Consider the following 18,860-nt stretch of genomic DNA (forward strand, 5'->3'; position numbering starts at 1 on the left):
AAGAACATGCAAACCGCATATAGTTCATCTGATGTACCATCCTACGATGAATGGCATTATCCCTAATAAATACTTCCATCATTGAAAGGTTGTGAAAATAGTTAATTAATGTATGGCATTAATAATGATGCTTTCTTGCAACTCATTTTGTTCCTGATCTCTTTTTAATTGCCATTTACGGAACCACGTATCCATAACAGGCCTTTGAAATAATGTTCTCCCTAATCACTGCTAATTTTGTGCAAAATCCCCGTGGATAACAAAGGCATTCAACATCAATTGCAGAAAACCCATGAAGTATTTTATCTGCAATTAATTTTCTCATTTTCTGACCACGTGCATATTTTTTTTCCTCCGTAAAGTGGTCGCCTCATACCTGTTAACCATGGCGGACAATCACAGTGAACGCCATGATATCCAGACACACAGGAACAAATGTATCCATTGAGGAAGTCATAACACGTGCCGGAATTCCTGCAAGGATTACTGGAGCACTCGTTGATCTGCTGGTGACAGAACTGTCCACTGAAACCTGGTCCACAAAGGCACGTGTAAGTGTTGATCCCATCTATACACGTGGCACCATTCTGGCAGCCGTTGTTGGCACAGTCATCAACATTTACTTGGCATTGGTAACCCGCGAAACCGGACGGACAAAAACATGTGTAGGCGCCTGTAAGGTCTGTACACGTTCCGTTTTTTCTGCACGGAGAGCTTGCGCACTCGTCAATATCCGTCTCACAGTTCATCCCCACAAATCCATTGAGACACCTGCATTCATAGTTTGCCAGCCCGTTGACACACTGCGCCAAGTTTTGGCAAGGTGAACTGACACAGTTATCAAGAACATCAGTACAGAGAGAGCCCTCATACCCATTCGTGCAAATGCATGTGACGTTATTGTTACCATCGATGCAAGTTGCTCCATTACTGCATGGACTTGAACTGCATTCATCTACGTTTGATTGACAGTTGGGGCCAGTGAATCCCATCAGACAAATGCAAGTACATGAAGCAATACCGTCCACGGTCGTACCACCATTTAAACATAGATGGTCATGGCAGTCATTTATGTTGAACTGACAGAGATCACCTGTAAAACCTTGTAGACAGTTACAGCTAAAATTATTAGAAAGATTCACACAATGTGCTCCATTCTGACACTGACCGAACCGACACATGTTATTGTCCACCTCGCAGTGAATGCCTCCGTAGTCTTCTGAGCATTGACACAAGTAACCGTTAACAATGTCTCGGCATGTTGCAGCATTGAGGCACGGGTTACTTTCACATTCATCTATCTCGGCCTCACAGAAGATTCCCTCGTAACCAGGAGAGCAAACACAGTGCCTAACGCCCTCTAGAGCCTCACATGTTGCACCATTAGTACAAGGGTTGATATCGCAATCATGACTGCCACAGCTTACTCCTATAAAATCTGCCGGACAGTCGCACGTGTAAGTATTCAGAGCGTACGGAGTTGAACAAGTCCCACCGTTCATGCAAGGGGATGAAATACATTCGTCAATGTCAGTTTCACATTGGGAACCTGCAGGTATAAGATAGGATAAGGACGAGTTTACCATAATTCATTGAAATCAATGATCTAAGAAAAAAAAAGTTGGGATACCAGGACATTTCTACTACCCTTTAATTAATACGTGTGATATGATCAGACGAGTCATACTAGAATAAAATCCGAGTATATATATATATATATATATATATATATATATGTGTGTGTGTGTGTGTGTGTGTGTGTTTGTGGGTATGCATTATAAAAAATACCCCAACCTGTGCTTCCTGTAGGACAATGACAGAAGTAGCGGCCGACAAAATTTACGCAAAGTCCTCCTCGCTGGCACGGATTTGAAGCGCACTCATCGATGTCCGCCTCGCATCGTGTTCCTGTGAATCCCTCTGGACACGCACAACTAAAGACATTCAACTGCCATGGGAGCGTCCAGCACGTTCCACCGTTCAGGCATGGGCTACTTGAACACTCGTCTACGTCGACTGCGCAGTTGTCACCTGACAAAGTGTGATCCGAATCACCTTTAGATCTTACTCTGTGAGCATGTTAATTAAAGCATTACGTAACCGATAATGATCAATTTAGGTTGCTTTTCTTGTTGTTAAAGGGACTGTACAGTACTGGTTGAGGTGGGGATTCAGGTTTATAACATTAATAAGTGAGGAAAAGAGAAACCTCTTATGAAATATGAAAAAGCATGTAATTTTAAGAAGGATTCAACGTTTATTTGATGAAAATTGGTTTTCAAATGGCTGAGATATCCATAAAAGTGATGATAATAATAAAAGGCGACAGGCCACGCCTTTTATTATGATCTCTTTGTTTCACCTTGTTTTTGGATATCTCACCCATTTCAAAACCGATTGGTTTCTGAATATCTCGCAAAACATTAAAAGCTAAATCCTCACCTCAACCAGAACTGTACTCACCCTTTAAGATCTTTTCCATTGAGGTGAAAGAGAAGGAGTGGAATCTCTTTCCAATTTGTGCAAACTGTACTGAATGCTAAGCATTCAACTGGCTTTGATGTTCCATGCTCCAAGCCTCTTTTCTACTGTGTTTTTTAACATGGAAACAGAGGACGCGGTTCACGATTTTTATAATTTCATGATGCATTTCACAGGAATTGTTGAAGTCTATTAATCCTAATATGTTGAAATCGTGGCGGAATTAATCCTTTCCGATTTTCTTCAAACCTTCACTATAAACACTTTTTTTTTAAAGAGAATATTACTTCAAGAATAAAAAAATTAGCATTTAACCACCTTGCACTCATTTGTTCATAATTTTGTTTGCCAAGAGAAAAACCTGAATGTAAACTAACTCTTTCTGATTGTGTGATTGGCTAAATCATGTTTCGGATTGTTTAATGTATTTTTACAGTTAAAGACCCGGATTTTTTTGATGATATTTGTTCGCGTGTCATGCTCTCTGCACACTGAACAATTGCTGGAAAAAAAAAGTTAAAAGGGACAGCGAGCTGCTGCTGCTCTGTTTGATGTGATTGAGGAATGGTGCATTCCTCAGCAGAAATATTGTCTTTTGTCAAAGCAATTCATTGACACCTGAAATAGAGTTTTCGGAGACAAGGGCACAAAGGAGCAGGAGAGATTCCAGTTTTTTCTCTTTCTCTAGCACCTCCTTGTCCTTTCCAAAACTTGTCCATCTTTGCATTCGTCGTTATTTTTTTTTAATGACTGCTACCTGTTACAAAAAATGTTAGTGAACTTCCTGCAATGTGATTATAAAAATCACTCTGGTCAAAACAAAAGGTTGAAAACATGACAAGACAGCACGTCCCATTGCCCCTTTACCAGGTTATACTTTTACATTTCAATAATTCAAGTGATTGTGATTCATATTGAGGTGTTTCCTCCGAAGAAGATTGGCCACTGGGCAGAAGCACATATAGCTGGGCACTTGACGAAAAACTTTCAGCCCGATGAAGCAATGGTCTGCTGATTTCTAGGAGGGGGACACCACTATCCCTCCCGACCAAGAGCCCCTGTCTGTTATACAAAGCTAAGACACCCAGTTGGTACTACAGCGACTACAACACGCAGGATTGAAGGGATAGGGAATATGAAAAGGGGATTCAGCTGATGTTGCGCCTCTACGCATCTTACTATCTGACCAAAATTAACTTCAAATATCATCTACTAAGCTAGAGAAAGCCAACGAAAATGGGGTATAAAGATAAACAATTCCAAGTGCCAAGGTCTGACGTCCACAGACGACATGATGATTAATGCCCCCTGTAGACAACGCAGAAAACTTTGTATTCCTTTGTAGTGTGGTACCGTCAGTAACAGAGGATGTGAAGAGAGGCACTACTCTTGTCGCCAGGTCCTTTGGCAGACTAAAGGATGAACATCTGGACCAACGAGGACAACATCATATTTCTGAAAGTACTCATATACAAAACGCTTATAAGACCTATTGCAACATGAGGGGAAAAAGCTGGACATTGAGGAAAGCAGACAGGTACAGACTGAAGGTTTTCGTAATGAGATGCCTAAGTATTATTTCCGTGGTACAATTTTCGCCTTATGGGGGAAAAACCCCCATAAAGAACAGTGACAGAAGCCAACTCAAAATCACTACTATCGTAAACATTGAAGTAATTAAAGACAATACAAATGGTTTGGCCATTATTCAGATGTCGGAGAATCGTATGCCCCTGACGACATACAGGAACAACTTCCGATCTCCATAACCGCCTGGACGTCGGCCATTGCGCTGGAGTGACCAGATTAGAAGTGGAATACAGGATGCTGAGGAACTAGCCAGGGATAGAGACATATATGGGGGAGGATCACCCGAAGGAGTGCAAGAGGACACCACGTCCTGTGCAAGTAAGTCCAATGAATCAATTCAAATATACTCTCTCATTTTCAAAAGTTCGGAAAACACAGAGAAATACAGAAAATACTATTTCATATCAGAGAATAAGCTCATCTGTATTCTAAATTCAACTGAGATCGGTGTTAAACGTTTGTTTTTGATAGCGTCAACAGCTGAAAATTCCGCAGGTAAATACCGTGTATTGAGATCAAAGGTGTAACACAAATTTCAACTGTTTCATATCCCATTCTTTAAAGTTACATTATCATTATTTTATTATCAATATTCATCTGGCATTTCAACATATATTACAAAATAGAAAATCAAATTACATGATATGATATGATATGATATGAAACATATGGTGAGTCTAGGTGCCACTAGTTGCCAGCGGAGAAAAAGCAAACATAATCACCCAGGCTCGAGGCCTTCCTCCCCGACCAGTGCATGCACCCAGAAATGGCTATAATAGTGTTTATAAAAGCGTGACACATTCCCTTGAGGAAGAAGTAGAAGACTGAAGAAGGCATTTACTATCCACTTTGCTATGAATATTACGTACCTCTACTGCCTTGTAAGCAATGACACTGGAATCCGTTTATGAGATCGCTACAGATACCACTATTAAGACAAGGGTCGGAGCTGCACTCGTTCACGTCTATTTCACAGTTTGACCCAGTGAAACCTTGCTGACAGGTGCAGGAGTAGTGATCCAGCACTAAAGGGTCAGTGCTGCACGTACCACCATACTTGCAAGGAAAACTTTGACATTCATTTATATCCGTCCCACAAATTACCCCTGTAAAAATGAAAGCAAAGGCAAAGTGGTTACATCGTAGCACTCAAGTATGGTAATGGTAATGGTAAAGTATGGCAAAGAGATTAAATTGCTGAGTATTGATAGGTCTAATTCATCTTCAGAGTGTGTAGATAGGATCACCTGCGTTTCAACGAGTTGAGTACATGGCTCAAATCCGTGATTCTATTCGTGGCTCTTTCATCACATTTCAAGAATTTATCTGTTTATACGATTCTTTTTCTTTAAAGATTTGAGACGGTTTTTCTCCGCTATGATTATGTGTCATGTTGCTGGTCAAATTAAGGTACTATTCAAGGGTGGTCATTACATACACCTTTTATTATTGTTGATGCAAACAGAGCCTGTATTCTGGGGGGCATTTCATGAAGCATTTTGTCAGATATTTGGTCTGACAAAATGTTAAAAGTTACTGAAATCCTTGCATCTGATTGGCTGAGAGCAAATTTGTCCGACAAGTTGTCGGACAAAAATGCTTCATGAAATGCCCCCCTGATTTGAAAGGTGACTGTAATACAATTCAGATGATTTCGCTCTTTAAGCTCACCTGTTGAGCCAGAGGGACAAATGCACTCAAATCCGTTGACGAGGTTGCGACAAGTTCCTCCGCGCAGACATGGTGACGAGGAACATTCGTCTATGTCTAACTCGCAGTTGACGCCCGTGGAGCCACCTAGGCACTCACAGTGGTAATGGTTCAACATTTCTGGCGACGTCGAGCACGTGCCATTATGCTGGCACGGTTGGCTTGCACATTCATCGACATCTTGTTCACATTGGAGTCCTATTTGTGTGAAAAAAACAAAAAAAAAATATGGCCGCTTACTAGTGATCGCTGAATATGTGTGATTTACAAATAATATTAATGACATAATACTCGCAGATACCAGGAAGCTTCTACTTCGGCTGTGTCAGCACTGGGATTCTTGGTCCTGAGTTTATTGCAATGATCCACTTTTCAACCTTACAATGTCTGCATATGCGCTGATGGTCAATGCAGACCTTCTCTAGAAATTGATTTACAATAGTTACTGAAAGACTGGAGATACGGCCTCTTGACACTACGTTATGAATATAGGAATATCGGAATATACGGGTAAACATGTGTCTGTATTCTTTTAATCCAATTTCACAAAAGCTGCTAATGCAGCATTGACACACAAATTGCTGCTATCTTCTTTCCTGAATTATCAAACTGTTGTAAAAGAATTTTTCCATGTTTTGAAAGTTTGTGGTTCCATTGGTCATTACAGACCAGACTAGCGCTTACTGTGGACTGGCTCATATCAGAAGTCAACAACATTTGGTATACGATATCAATCCCTCTGACAGTATCGATGCGACTTCGTAACACGTTATTTGAAAAGGATATAATGATAATTGCCTTTTGTTTGATGATTACTTCATTTTAGAACACGCGAATGCTTCCACTAAGAAGACAGTGATGTAATTTTGAAGATGAAGAATTTCCCGAGTGAATGAAAGAATGCACACAAAACCGCATAGGCCCTACTCGTTGAATACAAATTAAACTCACTGACTCAACATACAAAATGTATTGAAACATCACCTACTACACTCATTCACAAAATACAGCCTCGAACACTATAAAGAACTGCGTTGGCATAAACGAGAAACCGTTAAACCTCTTAATTTGTAAAGACCCCTGTAATTCTTCTGGCGCTGTGACATAATGCACAAGACTCCCGGCTCCTAAGACAAAACATTTTTACCCACCATGTCTCTCTCGACGTAGGAGTATAAATAGGTAGTCTACTATTAGCAACGCTAGGGTGATAACGACAGGGCCCTCTGCTAGAGCAATGGTAATACAGAAGAGGCCATCATAGATCAGACCTTATTATTATTAACCTTGTAAACCAGGAGGACAAATGCACAGATAAGCGTTTGGGCCATCAGAGCAAGTGCCACCTCGCTGACAAGGGTCCGAGTCACACTCGTTGATCTTTCCCTCGCAGTTTACTCCTTGATATCCTGGATCACAAGAGCAGGTGTACAGGTCCAATACTCCATCGTAAGTGGAACAGGCGCCATGTACGCATGGGTTGCTCAAACACTCGTCAACGCCTGTCTCGCACATACTTCCTGAGAGACGAAAAACGTGTAATGAGTGCAAGCAATCTATGAAGTAATTGAAAGCGCGCTTGTTATTATAAACGTCATAAGTGGCCTTATAACTATATTTGTTTGATTGTTTTTTCCGAGAAATGCCAGGGGGTGATCAAAAGGAGCTAGTGCTCAAATGGTGGATTCCGAAGAAATACATTGGCACAAAGTCATTTAATGGTAACATATCGCTAACTAAATACGCCACAAGAAAGAGCGTTCGTAGATTTTGATATGTGTTGAACATGAACATTTAAAGAATAACGATTATCAATCATCTTTGTTATTAGTCACAATAAGCATTTCAACCGATGCGCTATGCCATCACTGAATATATACACACGTTACCTTGGTTACTTACTTGTCTACTTTATCCTGAACTTTCATCTCATCAGGACTCGTCTGAGTCTTCACCCCACATGCCCTTCTAAGGGCCATCCTTCTCGACACGTCGGAAAATCTCTTTGTATTCTACACACCAACCCTGAAGGTATGTCATAAGCAAAATGTGACTACCTGGCTAGTACAGCAAAAGGCATTGTCATTGATCTAATATTGCAATGTGAAATCCATGGGGGTGATGCTGGGAACAGCTCGAAGCACTTCCCCAACCAAAGTACGGTGTCCCCACTTTCACTCGATGTGTTCTTACAGATTTAAGCATGCTTGAGGAGCCCAGCAGGGATGATATCTTCATCGCAACTGTAAGAATCGAACATCTTACTGTCAATTATATTTACAAACCTTCCAGTCCTATTTGACCTTCTCCACTCAAAATTCATTCCAATCAATCAAGAATTGCATGTCGGTGACTGCAACAGCCATTACTCTTCATGGGGTTATACCACACACAACGAGGCTGGGAAACAACTTCATGCATGGGTTTCAGCCTGTGACCAATTCCTTCTCCATGATGCCAAACAACTCGGCACCTTTCTTTCCAACCGTTGGAAGGATTACGAACCTGACCTCTGCTTCCTGTCCATTGGAGGCCATGTTCTTGGTTCTCGTAAATATACTTCCTCACTTCTCATAATCTTTATAGTCACGATCAAACGTGTTATTACGTGCGAAAATGACCTAAACTTGATATGACTACTGCCAGTTTCTTAGCTATATGAGTGCATCATTAAACCACAGTCTTAAATTCGATGCAGCTAAATATTGCTGTGTATTTTAGTCGTATTTCACTGTTTATGACTTTTTGGGAACCCTTGTTCAGTATTGTAAAACATAGTTATACCATCATATATTTGCTGAGTGTGTGTTTTTTTCTTTTTTTTTACTTTTTCCTTTAATTTGTAGCTAATGGGCAAGAAATATCCATGTACTTTGTGCTCTAAATGTGTCAAAAATAATCAAAAGGGTATTTTATGTACACATTGTGAAAGATGGGTGCATATTTCATGTGCAAGCATCCCTTTAAATGTCTACAACGATTTATCGGAACAGTTTTTGGACTAGAAGTGTCCAAAATGCTTGATGAAGCAATTACCTTTCTATGATGAGAAATGCATAAATGATTCAAATAGTGATGCAAAACGCAAGCCTCAAAGAGTAACAGATGGAAACGGTTTACATGGATGTGAATTCAAATTCAAGTCATTGTGTGAGAAAGGTTTGAAATGTATACAACTGAATGTTGTTAGTGTAATGAAAAATTTTGATGAGTTGAAATCTATCATCCTGCAAAATGATGTTTATGTTTGCGCTCTCAATGAAACCAGGTTGGATGAAGGGATTCAAGACAGTGAAATAGAAATCCCTGGACTCGATTATAAGAAAAGATGGAAACCGAAATGGTGGAGGTGGAGCCATTTATATTCGGAATAGTATTTGTTACAAAGTTTTGGAACACCGGTCTTTATTTGAGTTGGAAGCTATCTTAATTTCGATCGAATTGAGAAATTCTCAACCCATTCTTTTTTTTGAATTGGTACAGGCCGCCTAACTCTGGACGTGCAGTCTTAGGTACGTACGAAGATTTGCTAGCATTCATGGGAAATTTCAACTGTCATTCCATTATCATGGGTGATACAAATTTTGATATTTATAAAAAACCTTTTTCTCCACATATAAGCAAATATAATCAGATAAATAATATTTACGGATTTTATCAATTAAATAGTACGAAATGCACCAGAGTTACTGAAGAGACAGCCACTCTTATTGATCATATGCTGACAAATAACACTGACTGTATAAAGACCTCAGGTGTTCTCGAGGTAAGCATGGGCGATCATTTCATGAACTATCTGATCTGGAAAACAAATAGCTTAATCACCCATGACCACAATTATGTAACCTTTAGAAAGTCAAAAAATATTGAGTGGAATATATTTCGTAAAGATCTCATGGAACAAGACTGGAATGAAATTGAAACTTGTTATAATTTGGAGGATGCTGTTAAGAAATGGGAAAAAAAAGGTATTATTAGTCACCAACAAGCACATGCCTATAAAGACAAAGCGTATGCGTAACAAATACTCTCCTTGGTTGAATGAATCGATTTTTGAATTGATGAGAGAAAGAGACAAGGTTAAGAAGAAAGCAATTAAACAAAAATGAACAGTTGTGGAATGAATATCGACGGCTGAGAAATAAAGTTACTGATGTTATAACGAAAATGAAAAACAGAATTACATCAATAAATTGTCTGAATGGAAGAAATTCAATTCAATTCAATTCAATTCATTTTATTTCCATGCTTCTCATTTATGGACATTATAACAGAAATCAAACAAGTTCTTTCACCTTGTAAACAATGTGCAAAACACATCAATAAATACATGGTGATAACACAGTAATTATATGTAATAACTGGTCAAATTCGAAATCGAGATGGGGTTGATCACAGAAAAGTATGGCGGGACCTACATGAAAGCAAGCTTTTTTTTTTTGTTATTATTCATGGTGTATTGAAATCGTGACTCGCAGCAATATGGATTGCTGAATTGCTCACAATTGTACATAAAAGACATGATGTATACATGTGAATATAACAAACCTGTTTGTACTACAGATATAAACATGAAATTGCAATTCTTTATACATACACATAAAATGCATAAAATGTAATTCCGATAATTTGCTACAAGTAAAATGCCTCTTGGTGCATTTCGAACAGCTGCTGAGGTGCCTAAAGGATGTGTTTTTAAACATCACATAATACTAAAGTGTATACGGTTATGTGTGTGTGCATTTAACGTGTGTGCATTTAGCGTGTGTGTATTCAAGCGTACAGTGTATTATGATTTGTTTGTTCAGTACTGAATTGCTCCCATTGTACTCGACGAACATGCATAGACCTACACAGAACATAAAACTCTTACTATCTTTTACATCTTTTACTATACAACGAATGCTATCACAAAAAAAACACAACCTTACATATATAAAACCAAATTGTTTAAAATATATAAAATTCAGATTCTTACCACAAGGAAATAACCTCTTGCTGTATATCAAACATGCGCTTGAGGGGAGTGTCTGTAAACATGTGTGTGTATAATGTGTATTGATGCGGGTGTGTGTATAATGTGTGTGTGTATGATGTACTCTGTATATGTGTAATGTGCATAAGTGTGTGTGTATTCAAATGTATGGTATTACATGTTTTACAGTGATAAAATCGCTGCAACTTTTCTAATTATACATGACGGACATGCAGTCATAAAAACATAACAAAATCGTCCATTATTCCACCACGAATATATCACCTGAAAACAGCAACAGTTCATTGCACACATAAAACGAAATTGTCAGAAAATATACAAAATTCAAATTCTTGTTTGGCTGTAAGCCCCGAGTAATCAGTGTTTGTGAAAAAGAAACGGAGAACGGATAGTAAATAAGACCAGATGATGTAAGGGTGCCAAGTAAGAAAAAAAAAACTAAAATGTGAACTATTACTGTGACCGAGCTATCATTGGTTTCAGGAGTACAACATGATTTCCATAATCATAAAGCCTGCTTTGGTATATACACTATAAACTGTTGTTGCATTAAAGCTATCGCCAGGATATGATCAGTAAGACACAAGAAGTAACATGTAACGTGTTGAATCCTGGAATGTTCTAAAATCTTTTCTGCCAAATCTAAAATCTTTTCTGCCAAATAACGGCACATCGTCTCATCATCTCTCTTGTGATGATGCATACATTAAAGCCTCCGAATTTAATGAACACTTTGCCAGTGCTGCTATGAATTTGTTAAATGAACATCAGGCTGAGAAAACTGACGTGACCGAAGTAGATATTACTAGAGAATCCGTATGTTATGATAATATGGACACATTTACAGTTGTATCTGAAGCTCAGGTTATGAACGAAATCAACAAACTGAAAAATAAAAAATTGACTGGTATTGATGGTATATCGGTTGAGATTTTGAAAGTATGCGCTGATATATTGAATAAGTCTATAAAGTATTTGATAAGTAAATCCATTATTGAAGGAGTTGTCCCAGAGTCATGGAAAATAGCCAAGGTAATTTTGATATACAAAAAAGAGATAAGTCGAACCCTGATAATTACAGGCCAATTTCCCTGCTGCCTTGTATCTCGAAATTACTCGAGCGCATATTTTCGTTGCAATTATCACACCATCTTAAAGCGAACAATGTCTTAACACCGGTTCAGTCTGGATTCAGGGCAAATCATTCCACTGTAACTGCCCTTGTAAAGGTTACTGATGAATGGCTTTTGGCCATGGATGAAGGTGAATATACTGGGGCGATATTCGTCGACCTACGGAAAGCGTTTGACACTGTCGACCACAATGTAATGTTAGAAAAGTTGTCGAGAATTGGTATAAATGGAGGTACACTTCAATGGTTTAAGAGTTATCTGACGGGCAGGAGGATAGTGACTAAGGTCAACAACGCATTGTCTGATGAAATGTACTTAACTAATGGCGTGCCCCAGGGCTTTCTTCTTGGCCCTCTACTGTTTTGTGTTTTCATTAATGACCTGCCTCGTATTTTCCAGTCATGTCGTGTTCATCTTTATGCGGATGATACAGTCATTTACTACTCCAACAAAGATGTTAAAGTCTTGGAGTCCATTTTAAACAAAGAAATGCAAGTTTTGGATCAGTGGATGTCACAGAACAAACTATTGGTCAATTTTTCAAAGACCGTCAGTATGCTTTTTGGTACGAGATTTATGCTCTCAAGGTGTAATTCACTAGATGTAAAAATAAAGATTCGAAATGTTGAAATGGTAAAATATCTTGGAATTCATATCGGCGCTGAGTTGAAATGGAATATTCGTGTAGATGGAATGTGCCAGAAAATCAGTAGACTTATTGATTTTCTTGGAAGATTAAGATATATTGTAAATGAATCAAATTTGAATTTGATATATAAATCCGTGATTCTTCCACATTTTGATTACGCAAACGTTATCAGAATAGAGCGGGTCGTATGATTATGAGAGTAAATCCATATTCTTTTCTTTCTACTCAACATATTCATGATATTTTGGGCTGGGAATCTCTTGACTACCGATATAAAAAGAATATGAGTATGATGATTTATAAGATATCGCAGAATTTTCTCCCTAATTACATGTCTGATAATATCTCTAGAAGATTTCTCAATTATTCACTTCGTTCAAATCAGAATTTTAGCCAAATTCTAATAACTGTTAAAGGACTTTTTTTTACAGGGGAATATCAATGTATAATCAATTGCCCAATGAAATTCGTAACGCATTAACTTTAAGATTTTTTCAAATGTTATTATCTGATTATTTAGATAGAGCATTATGGTAAAAAAGGGACTCAATGGAGTACCAAATGTCACAGCCATTTCTTTGGGGGGGGGGGGAGGGGGTATATTGCCTTTTCTTTTGTAAGTTTGTTCTCCTCCTCTTTTTCTTTTTCTTGCTCTGCTTTTCTCTACCTATCTCTGATTATTGTTGACTCTCACTGTACCAGTTCGGTATATGATTTTCATTATTTTTTCTTATGTTTTGTATATACAGTGTATTATTCTTGTATTGTATTGTAAATTTGGGACCCTGTGGAAGAACAGACATATTTTGAAAATATGACTGAACAGGCAATCCCCCGTTTCTTCTGTACGTATATGCAATGTATATGCAACATGTAATGTGTGTATTTTTATATAAAGACGGAAATAAAAACAAACAACAACATCAACAACGACGCAGACATTGCTATGGATCTCCTTGATTTTCTCAAATTGCACGCACTCTAGTATAAAGTCATGGAATCTTCTCAAGAGCCATGGTGCAGCATCCGTTGTCCGGCATAAGCCACCATAGGTAACAGCCAATGCAGTTGCCTCTCGCCAACTTCTCAACTCCACGGAGGCACACCAAGAAGTCCATAATGATCTTTCAGCGACATACTCGTCCTCCCCGAAGAGCAGCCCGCTTGCCAAACCCTACACCAGAAGTGGATTTGACCTTTAATCCATCAAAGCAGGTAAACCAGCAGGAGCTGAATGGTATCTATTTTGAGTTTCTGAAGAACTTTGGCCATAATACTCGTGCCTGGCAGACTACTCTCCTACAGTTTTCTACTGCAGTATTGTCATTTCCAAGATCAGGATAGAGGACAAGAACATCGTCATTCTGAAACGTGGGAATCCTGTTGATGATCACGCAAGCTACCAGCTAATCTCTCTTCTCTGTACCTAATACAAGTTGTTTGAGCAACTCCTGGTAAGGCTCAGTTCCCTTGTAGAACCAGCCTTACTGAAGGAATAGACGTTTTCGACATCGTAGGAGCTGCAATATGACCAAGCCCTTGCACTTACTACCAACATCGAGGCTGACTGCCAACGTGGCCTCAAGACACGGGCTGCTCTGATTGACATGTCTTCGGCATATGCTACAGTGTGGAGATGTGGCCTCCTTCTTGGGGTCTGTCGCATCTTCAAGTGTTAGACAAATGTGAACCTCCTTGCCTCCATGTTGCTTTCAGGTCACACATGCTCAATCAGAACGCTGAATAATGGAATTCCCCAAAGATCTGTCCTGGTGCCAATGCTCTTTAAAATTGATGTGAGTGACATGTGTAGGACACCTTCAAAGAGATTTGCATGTGCAGATGATCTTGCTTTGGCCATTCAATCCACTGACTTTTGCAAACTCAACTCCACACTCACAGGGGACCTAAACAAGATGGCGGACTACCTCTTCTTCTGGCGCCTCCCAACACTTTTAAGACCATAGTCACTATTTTCCACCTCAGCAACAGACAAGCTTGGTCTGAACTCAACTTGTCCTTCGTGGTAAGCAGATGAAGAATGAACCAAGACCAGGTTTAAGATCTTCTGCAAATTAGCAGTGAACAGCTGGGGCTCTGATGCGCATACACTCCGAACTGCACACTTTACTCTCTTTTATATTCATCAGTTACGGAGTACTGTTCACCAGTTTTGGTGGGAGCTGGTACACCAAGCACATCGATACGATCTTCAACTCTACAGTGAGAATAATCTTTGGCACCCTTAACTCAACACCTACCTAGTGGCTGCTGACTTTATCACACATCACTCCTCTCCCCTACCACGTTAGCAGATGATCCGCAAGGCTGCCCTACTCTTCAACGCGAAGCCTGACTTTCCCATCCATGAGGACTTGAACAACCTTCCAAATATGCTACTCAAATCTCGCAGTCCTTTCCGGCAGTCAGTCCCTTCAAGAAGGCAATCAATCGGTTTAACTTAAACAAAGAATGGAAGAGATTATAGAAAGAATCTGAAATTCCCAATCAAGAACTCATCAAGGATCCCTCATCAAACCAGCTGGATTTTACCCTCAAAGGAAGCAGTCGGTGTCCCTTAGTAGGATCCGCAGTGCACAGCCCATGCCTAGACAGCCCACCACCCGCCTCATCGTTAGAAATTATTTGACAGTCCAGCCTGTGACTGTAGTTTTCCTGACCAGATTTTTTCTGCATGTTGTGCACGACTGCCCCTTCAGCTGCTATCGAGGTGGCATCGAGAGAATTAAAGACACAACAGACGACACCCTATAGGTTGGCTAGGCAGCCTGGACATATCACTCTACCTATGTATTTGTCATACGATAAGAAGAAGGAGAAACCACAGTACTGACAACAACTTCATATCTAAAAGAATGACATCAGTGCAGATTGATTACAATTCATTTTATTTCAAAAATGAACAAGTAATTCAAAATTGTTTGTAATCATATGCATGATTGGCATTGTGTCCACGGCAGGGAGTGAAACGCAGTTCCAACACAAATTGCCTATTGTATGCCCTGCGGAGAACGTCGAAGTACAGTATAGTGTATTAAACCAGTTTGGTTTCTCTCTCTCTCTCTCTCTCTCTCTCTCTCTCTCTCTCTCTTGCATGTGAGTGTGTGTGTTTAGTTTTGTTTTCTCACGAAGTTTTGATCACTGTACACGACGAATTAATCTAGCTTTATGCTTCTTATGTTTCTCGGTGACAGAAAATAGGAAGTTCACAATGATAACTATGTTTTCATCTCAACAGCAGTATTCATTCTTATAATACAAGAAACCAACAAAATTTTCATCCTCCCCTTTATCGAACCGAATTAGCCAAGTCAACAATTTTTTATCAAGGTCCCATTTTGTGGAATACTTTACCAAAAGAACTGAAAACCTACAAATCATTACAGCAGTTCAGAAACAATTTTAGACGCACTTTCCGTATGTAATAGCAACATGGTTTTGTATATTCTGCCAGTATTTTACTCTCTTCTTTTTCCTTCTTCATCCTGCTTTGATTGTGCACCATTTGTGTTCTATATATTTTGTATCTATATATTGTAAGTTGAGAAAGTCTTGTATTTACTTTGGGGCCTATTCCCAACAAGCCTGAAAGGCTTTAATTGGTCCCCCACAATGAATATGTTTATACTATGACTTGAAATGTAATGATTGTTGTTTTTAATGTGGAAATAAATGAAATGAAATGAAATGAAAATGAAATAATACAAAATTCTGTCGTATGCATCAGCCTCCGTACATATATAGCTGCCTCCACTCCCATCCCCTCCTCCTCCCACACACACACACACACCGCAAAGATGAACTTAACACTTTTATTGCAGTCATTTGCTATGAGAAGCTTACTTTTATCAGGTTCCCTCCATTTAATGCTGGTTTGTCTTAGAATGATTTTTTTTTTTGTCTTATCCTCTGCACTATCGATCCAGTCATAACTGTTGACAAAACTTATAATGACGTGAGGTAGGAACAATTGGCGACTAGTCTTCATTGCTCTCAGATTTTCTCTTTTTCTCTTCTCTTACAGCCAATGCCACCATAATTTTTATAGACGGCAATGGACCACGTATGTCGTTAAAAGTATCATCCCACATTTCTGCCGCAATAGTTTAATCAAAGGACAAATTATTTTGACACCTAGCGGGCAGATAAACTTGATAAATTCTTGGGTATTGGGCAAAGTTTTACTGTTTTCTTCATTTACCTGTTGTTCCGGGAAGACAGTTGCAGCGAAAGGCGTCGTGAAGATCAACACAGGTCCCGTCGTTCAAGCATGGATCGGAGTGACATTCAGTAGTTTCCTAACAGAAAGCAAATGGGTTAGTTGCCGATACAGTTTACCTGTCACTACTCTAAACACTCATTTTTGCTCTTCACAGCTTGACTTCTTTGGAGAATATTCCAAGGCACCAATGGTCGTGTTTCCTCAACTCCTTGTAATCCGATTCCTTTTTACCCATTCACTCATTTTTTACTTCCTCTGTTTCTCCCCAACGCTTTAACGAAGATTTTTTTTTTTCAGGTTTACTCCTCTTTCTTCCAATGAAACGTAATTGTGTTTCTATTTACCTCTCCCCCTTACCAGATACACCCCAAAGCGTTAGTTTGCTCCCCCCACCCCCACCACCACCAAAGCGGGTAACTCCTGGTTGATCTCTGTCTACATGGACTAACCCCCGTTTCTTATCACGAATTTCTCTCTGCGCGGGAAACTAACATGCTCCTATATACTTAAGTACATGCTACTTGCTACTTGTTCGTATAGGGCCTATAGACTTTGCAGATTTGAAATGTGCAAAACGCCATGTACATTAGAAGTCCGTCAGACATGCGATCCGCTTGTTTTTCAGTGGACTAAAATTTAGTCATGGATTAAAAATTGATGAAAATTTTTATCGATCTTTTTATACTTTGATTCTCGTCATCCTGATCTAGCTGACCTGACTTTACAGTTTTCTCCTCTTCTATTCAAAATCTGTGTTCTTCGTTTTTATATCAATATTATTCTTTTGCAACTGACTGTCAAATTCCCTACATTAACGCAAATATGCACACATTAATCAGTGTTTTAGTTGTAGGGCCTATATATCCATAAAAACAATCATGGGCATATGTATACTCGGACAGGATTCGAACCTACGATATCCTGATCGTCGGACAGGTGTCTTATCCACTATAGAACACCAAGCTTCTGTTCGACTGCCAGTGCTGGTCTGTGTAGCGTGCAGCAGGTAATGAGCATTAATTCAACTTAACAAAATTTCTACGTCGAGCTATTCATTAAATTGATTATGTATGCAGTACCTTTTGCAGCCTATACGAATTGGAACAAGCACTAACTGTCAGGCCGAAGCTCGGTAGTCTAGTAAACACAGGACTGTTGTCCGGTGATTACTAGGTCGTAGTTTCGAATCCTGCCGGAGCATGCGTATCCGTGAATTTTTATCATTGTTACTACTAATACCCCTTCCACTGATTGATTCGGGGCGCATTTACGTCGAGGTAGGACAATTTTGTCAATCAATGCAACTAGACGCAAATGTCAATGATTTAGATAAAATATTCTTTTACTGCGTCCCTTCTACCTCGTCAACAACCTTCGCTCTCCATTGCTTTTATCTTATATAAAGATTTGTTCTTCATTCTTCTCAACTATCTGCATGACATCTCTAACCTGGTTGCAGTCGGGTCCCTCGTAGCCAGCGAGACATATCTTCGCCCCAGTGATGTCATCGCAGTCGTAGTGGCCCAAGTTATCGTTCCGAGCCAAGCAGTACACGCTGCAACCTGCCGACGTGTCGTAATAGTGCTGTTCGCAGTAAACCTTCACAGATACTGTTATGCTTTTTATTAGAAAGACAAAACCAGAACAAAACAAAACAATAACAGAAGAACTACGGGAATACATTGAAAACCTCTGTCAACTTTGAGTGGAATTAGATTATTATTCTCAGATATGGTATAGATGTGACGTGAAGAAGAGGTTTTGCTCACTTGGCTTCTCCGTTGCCCTGGTTCAAATCTAGAGTCCTCGTCTCAGCCAGCGCGGCCGATCGGAATGGTTGGTACAAGTTGCCTTTGAAGTTGTAGCCGATTTGGTCGATCACATTATAGCTATTCAAATGATCCAAGTCAAGGACTTCTATGTTTGCTTTAAATCCGTTCTGTGGTTTGGTATCGTAATAATGTGAATAGAATTTTGATTGGTGGAGACAGATAACATTGGATAGACAGATAGACAAATGAATGAAAACATGATGGCAGAGATGAAGAAATTATTATT

The 18,860-nt window shown here is 39.3% G+C and overlaps 1 protein-coding gene across 1 annotated transcript in view; it reads right to left on the reverse strand.

The window, feature by feature from the left end:
* Positions 1-18,860, reverse strand: part of LOC139713511 (uncharacterized) — a 92,832-nt gene that overhangs the window by 53,440 nt on the left and 20,532 nt on the right. Inside the window, exons 4-11 of the mRNA XM_071625237.1 lie at positions 18,572-18,741; positions 18,252-18,420; positions 16,782-16,878; positions 7,068-7,301; positions 5,743-5,979; positions 4,941-5,177; positions 1,795-2,031; positions 377-1,549 (exon numbers count right to left, since the gene is read on the reverse strand). Of these exons, the coding sequence (XP_071481338.1) occupies positions 377-1,549; positions 1,795-2,031; positions 4,941-5,177; positions 5,743-5,979; positions 7,068-7,301; positions 16,782-16,878; positions 18,252-18,420; positions 18,572-18,741 (2,554 nt within the window). The remainder of the gene's footprint in view (positions 1-376; positions 1,550-1,794; positions 2,032-4,940; positions 5,178-5,742; positions 5,980-7,067; positions 7,302-16,781; positions 16,879-18,251; positions 18,421-18,571; positions 18,742-18,860) is intronic.

The sequence above is a fragment of the Diadema antillarum genome, unplaced genomic scaffold (assembly GCF_040938485.1).
Source record: "Diadema antillarum isolate AM-2024a unplaced genomic scaffold, OU_Dant_1.0 seq00001991_RagTag, whole genome shotgun sequence".
Taxonomy (NCBI): domain Eukaryota; kingdom Metazoa; phylum Echinodermata; class Echinoidea; order Diadematoida; family Diadematidae; genus Diadema; species Diadema antillarum.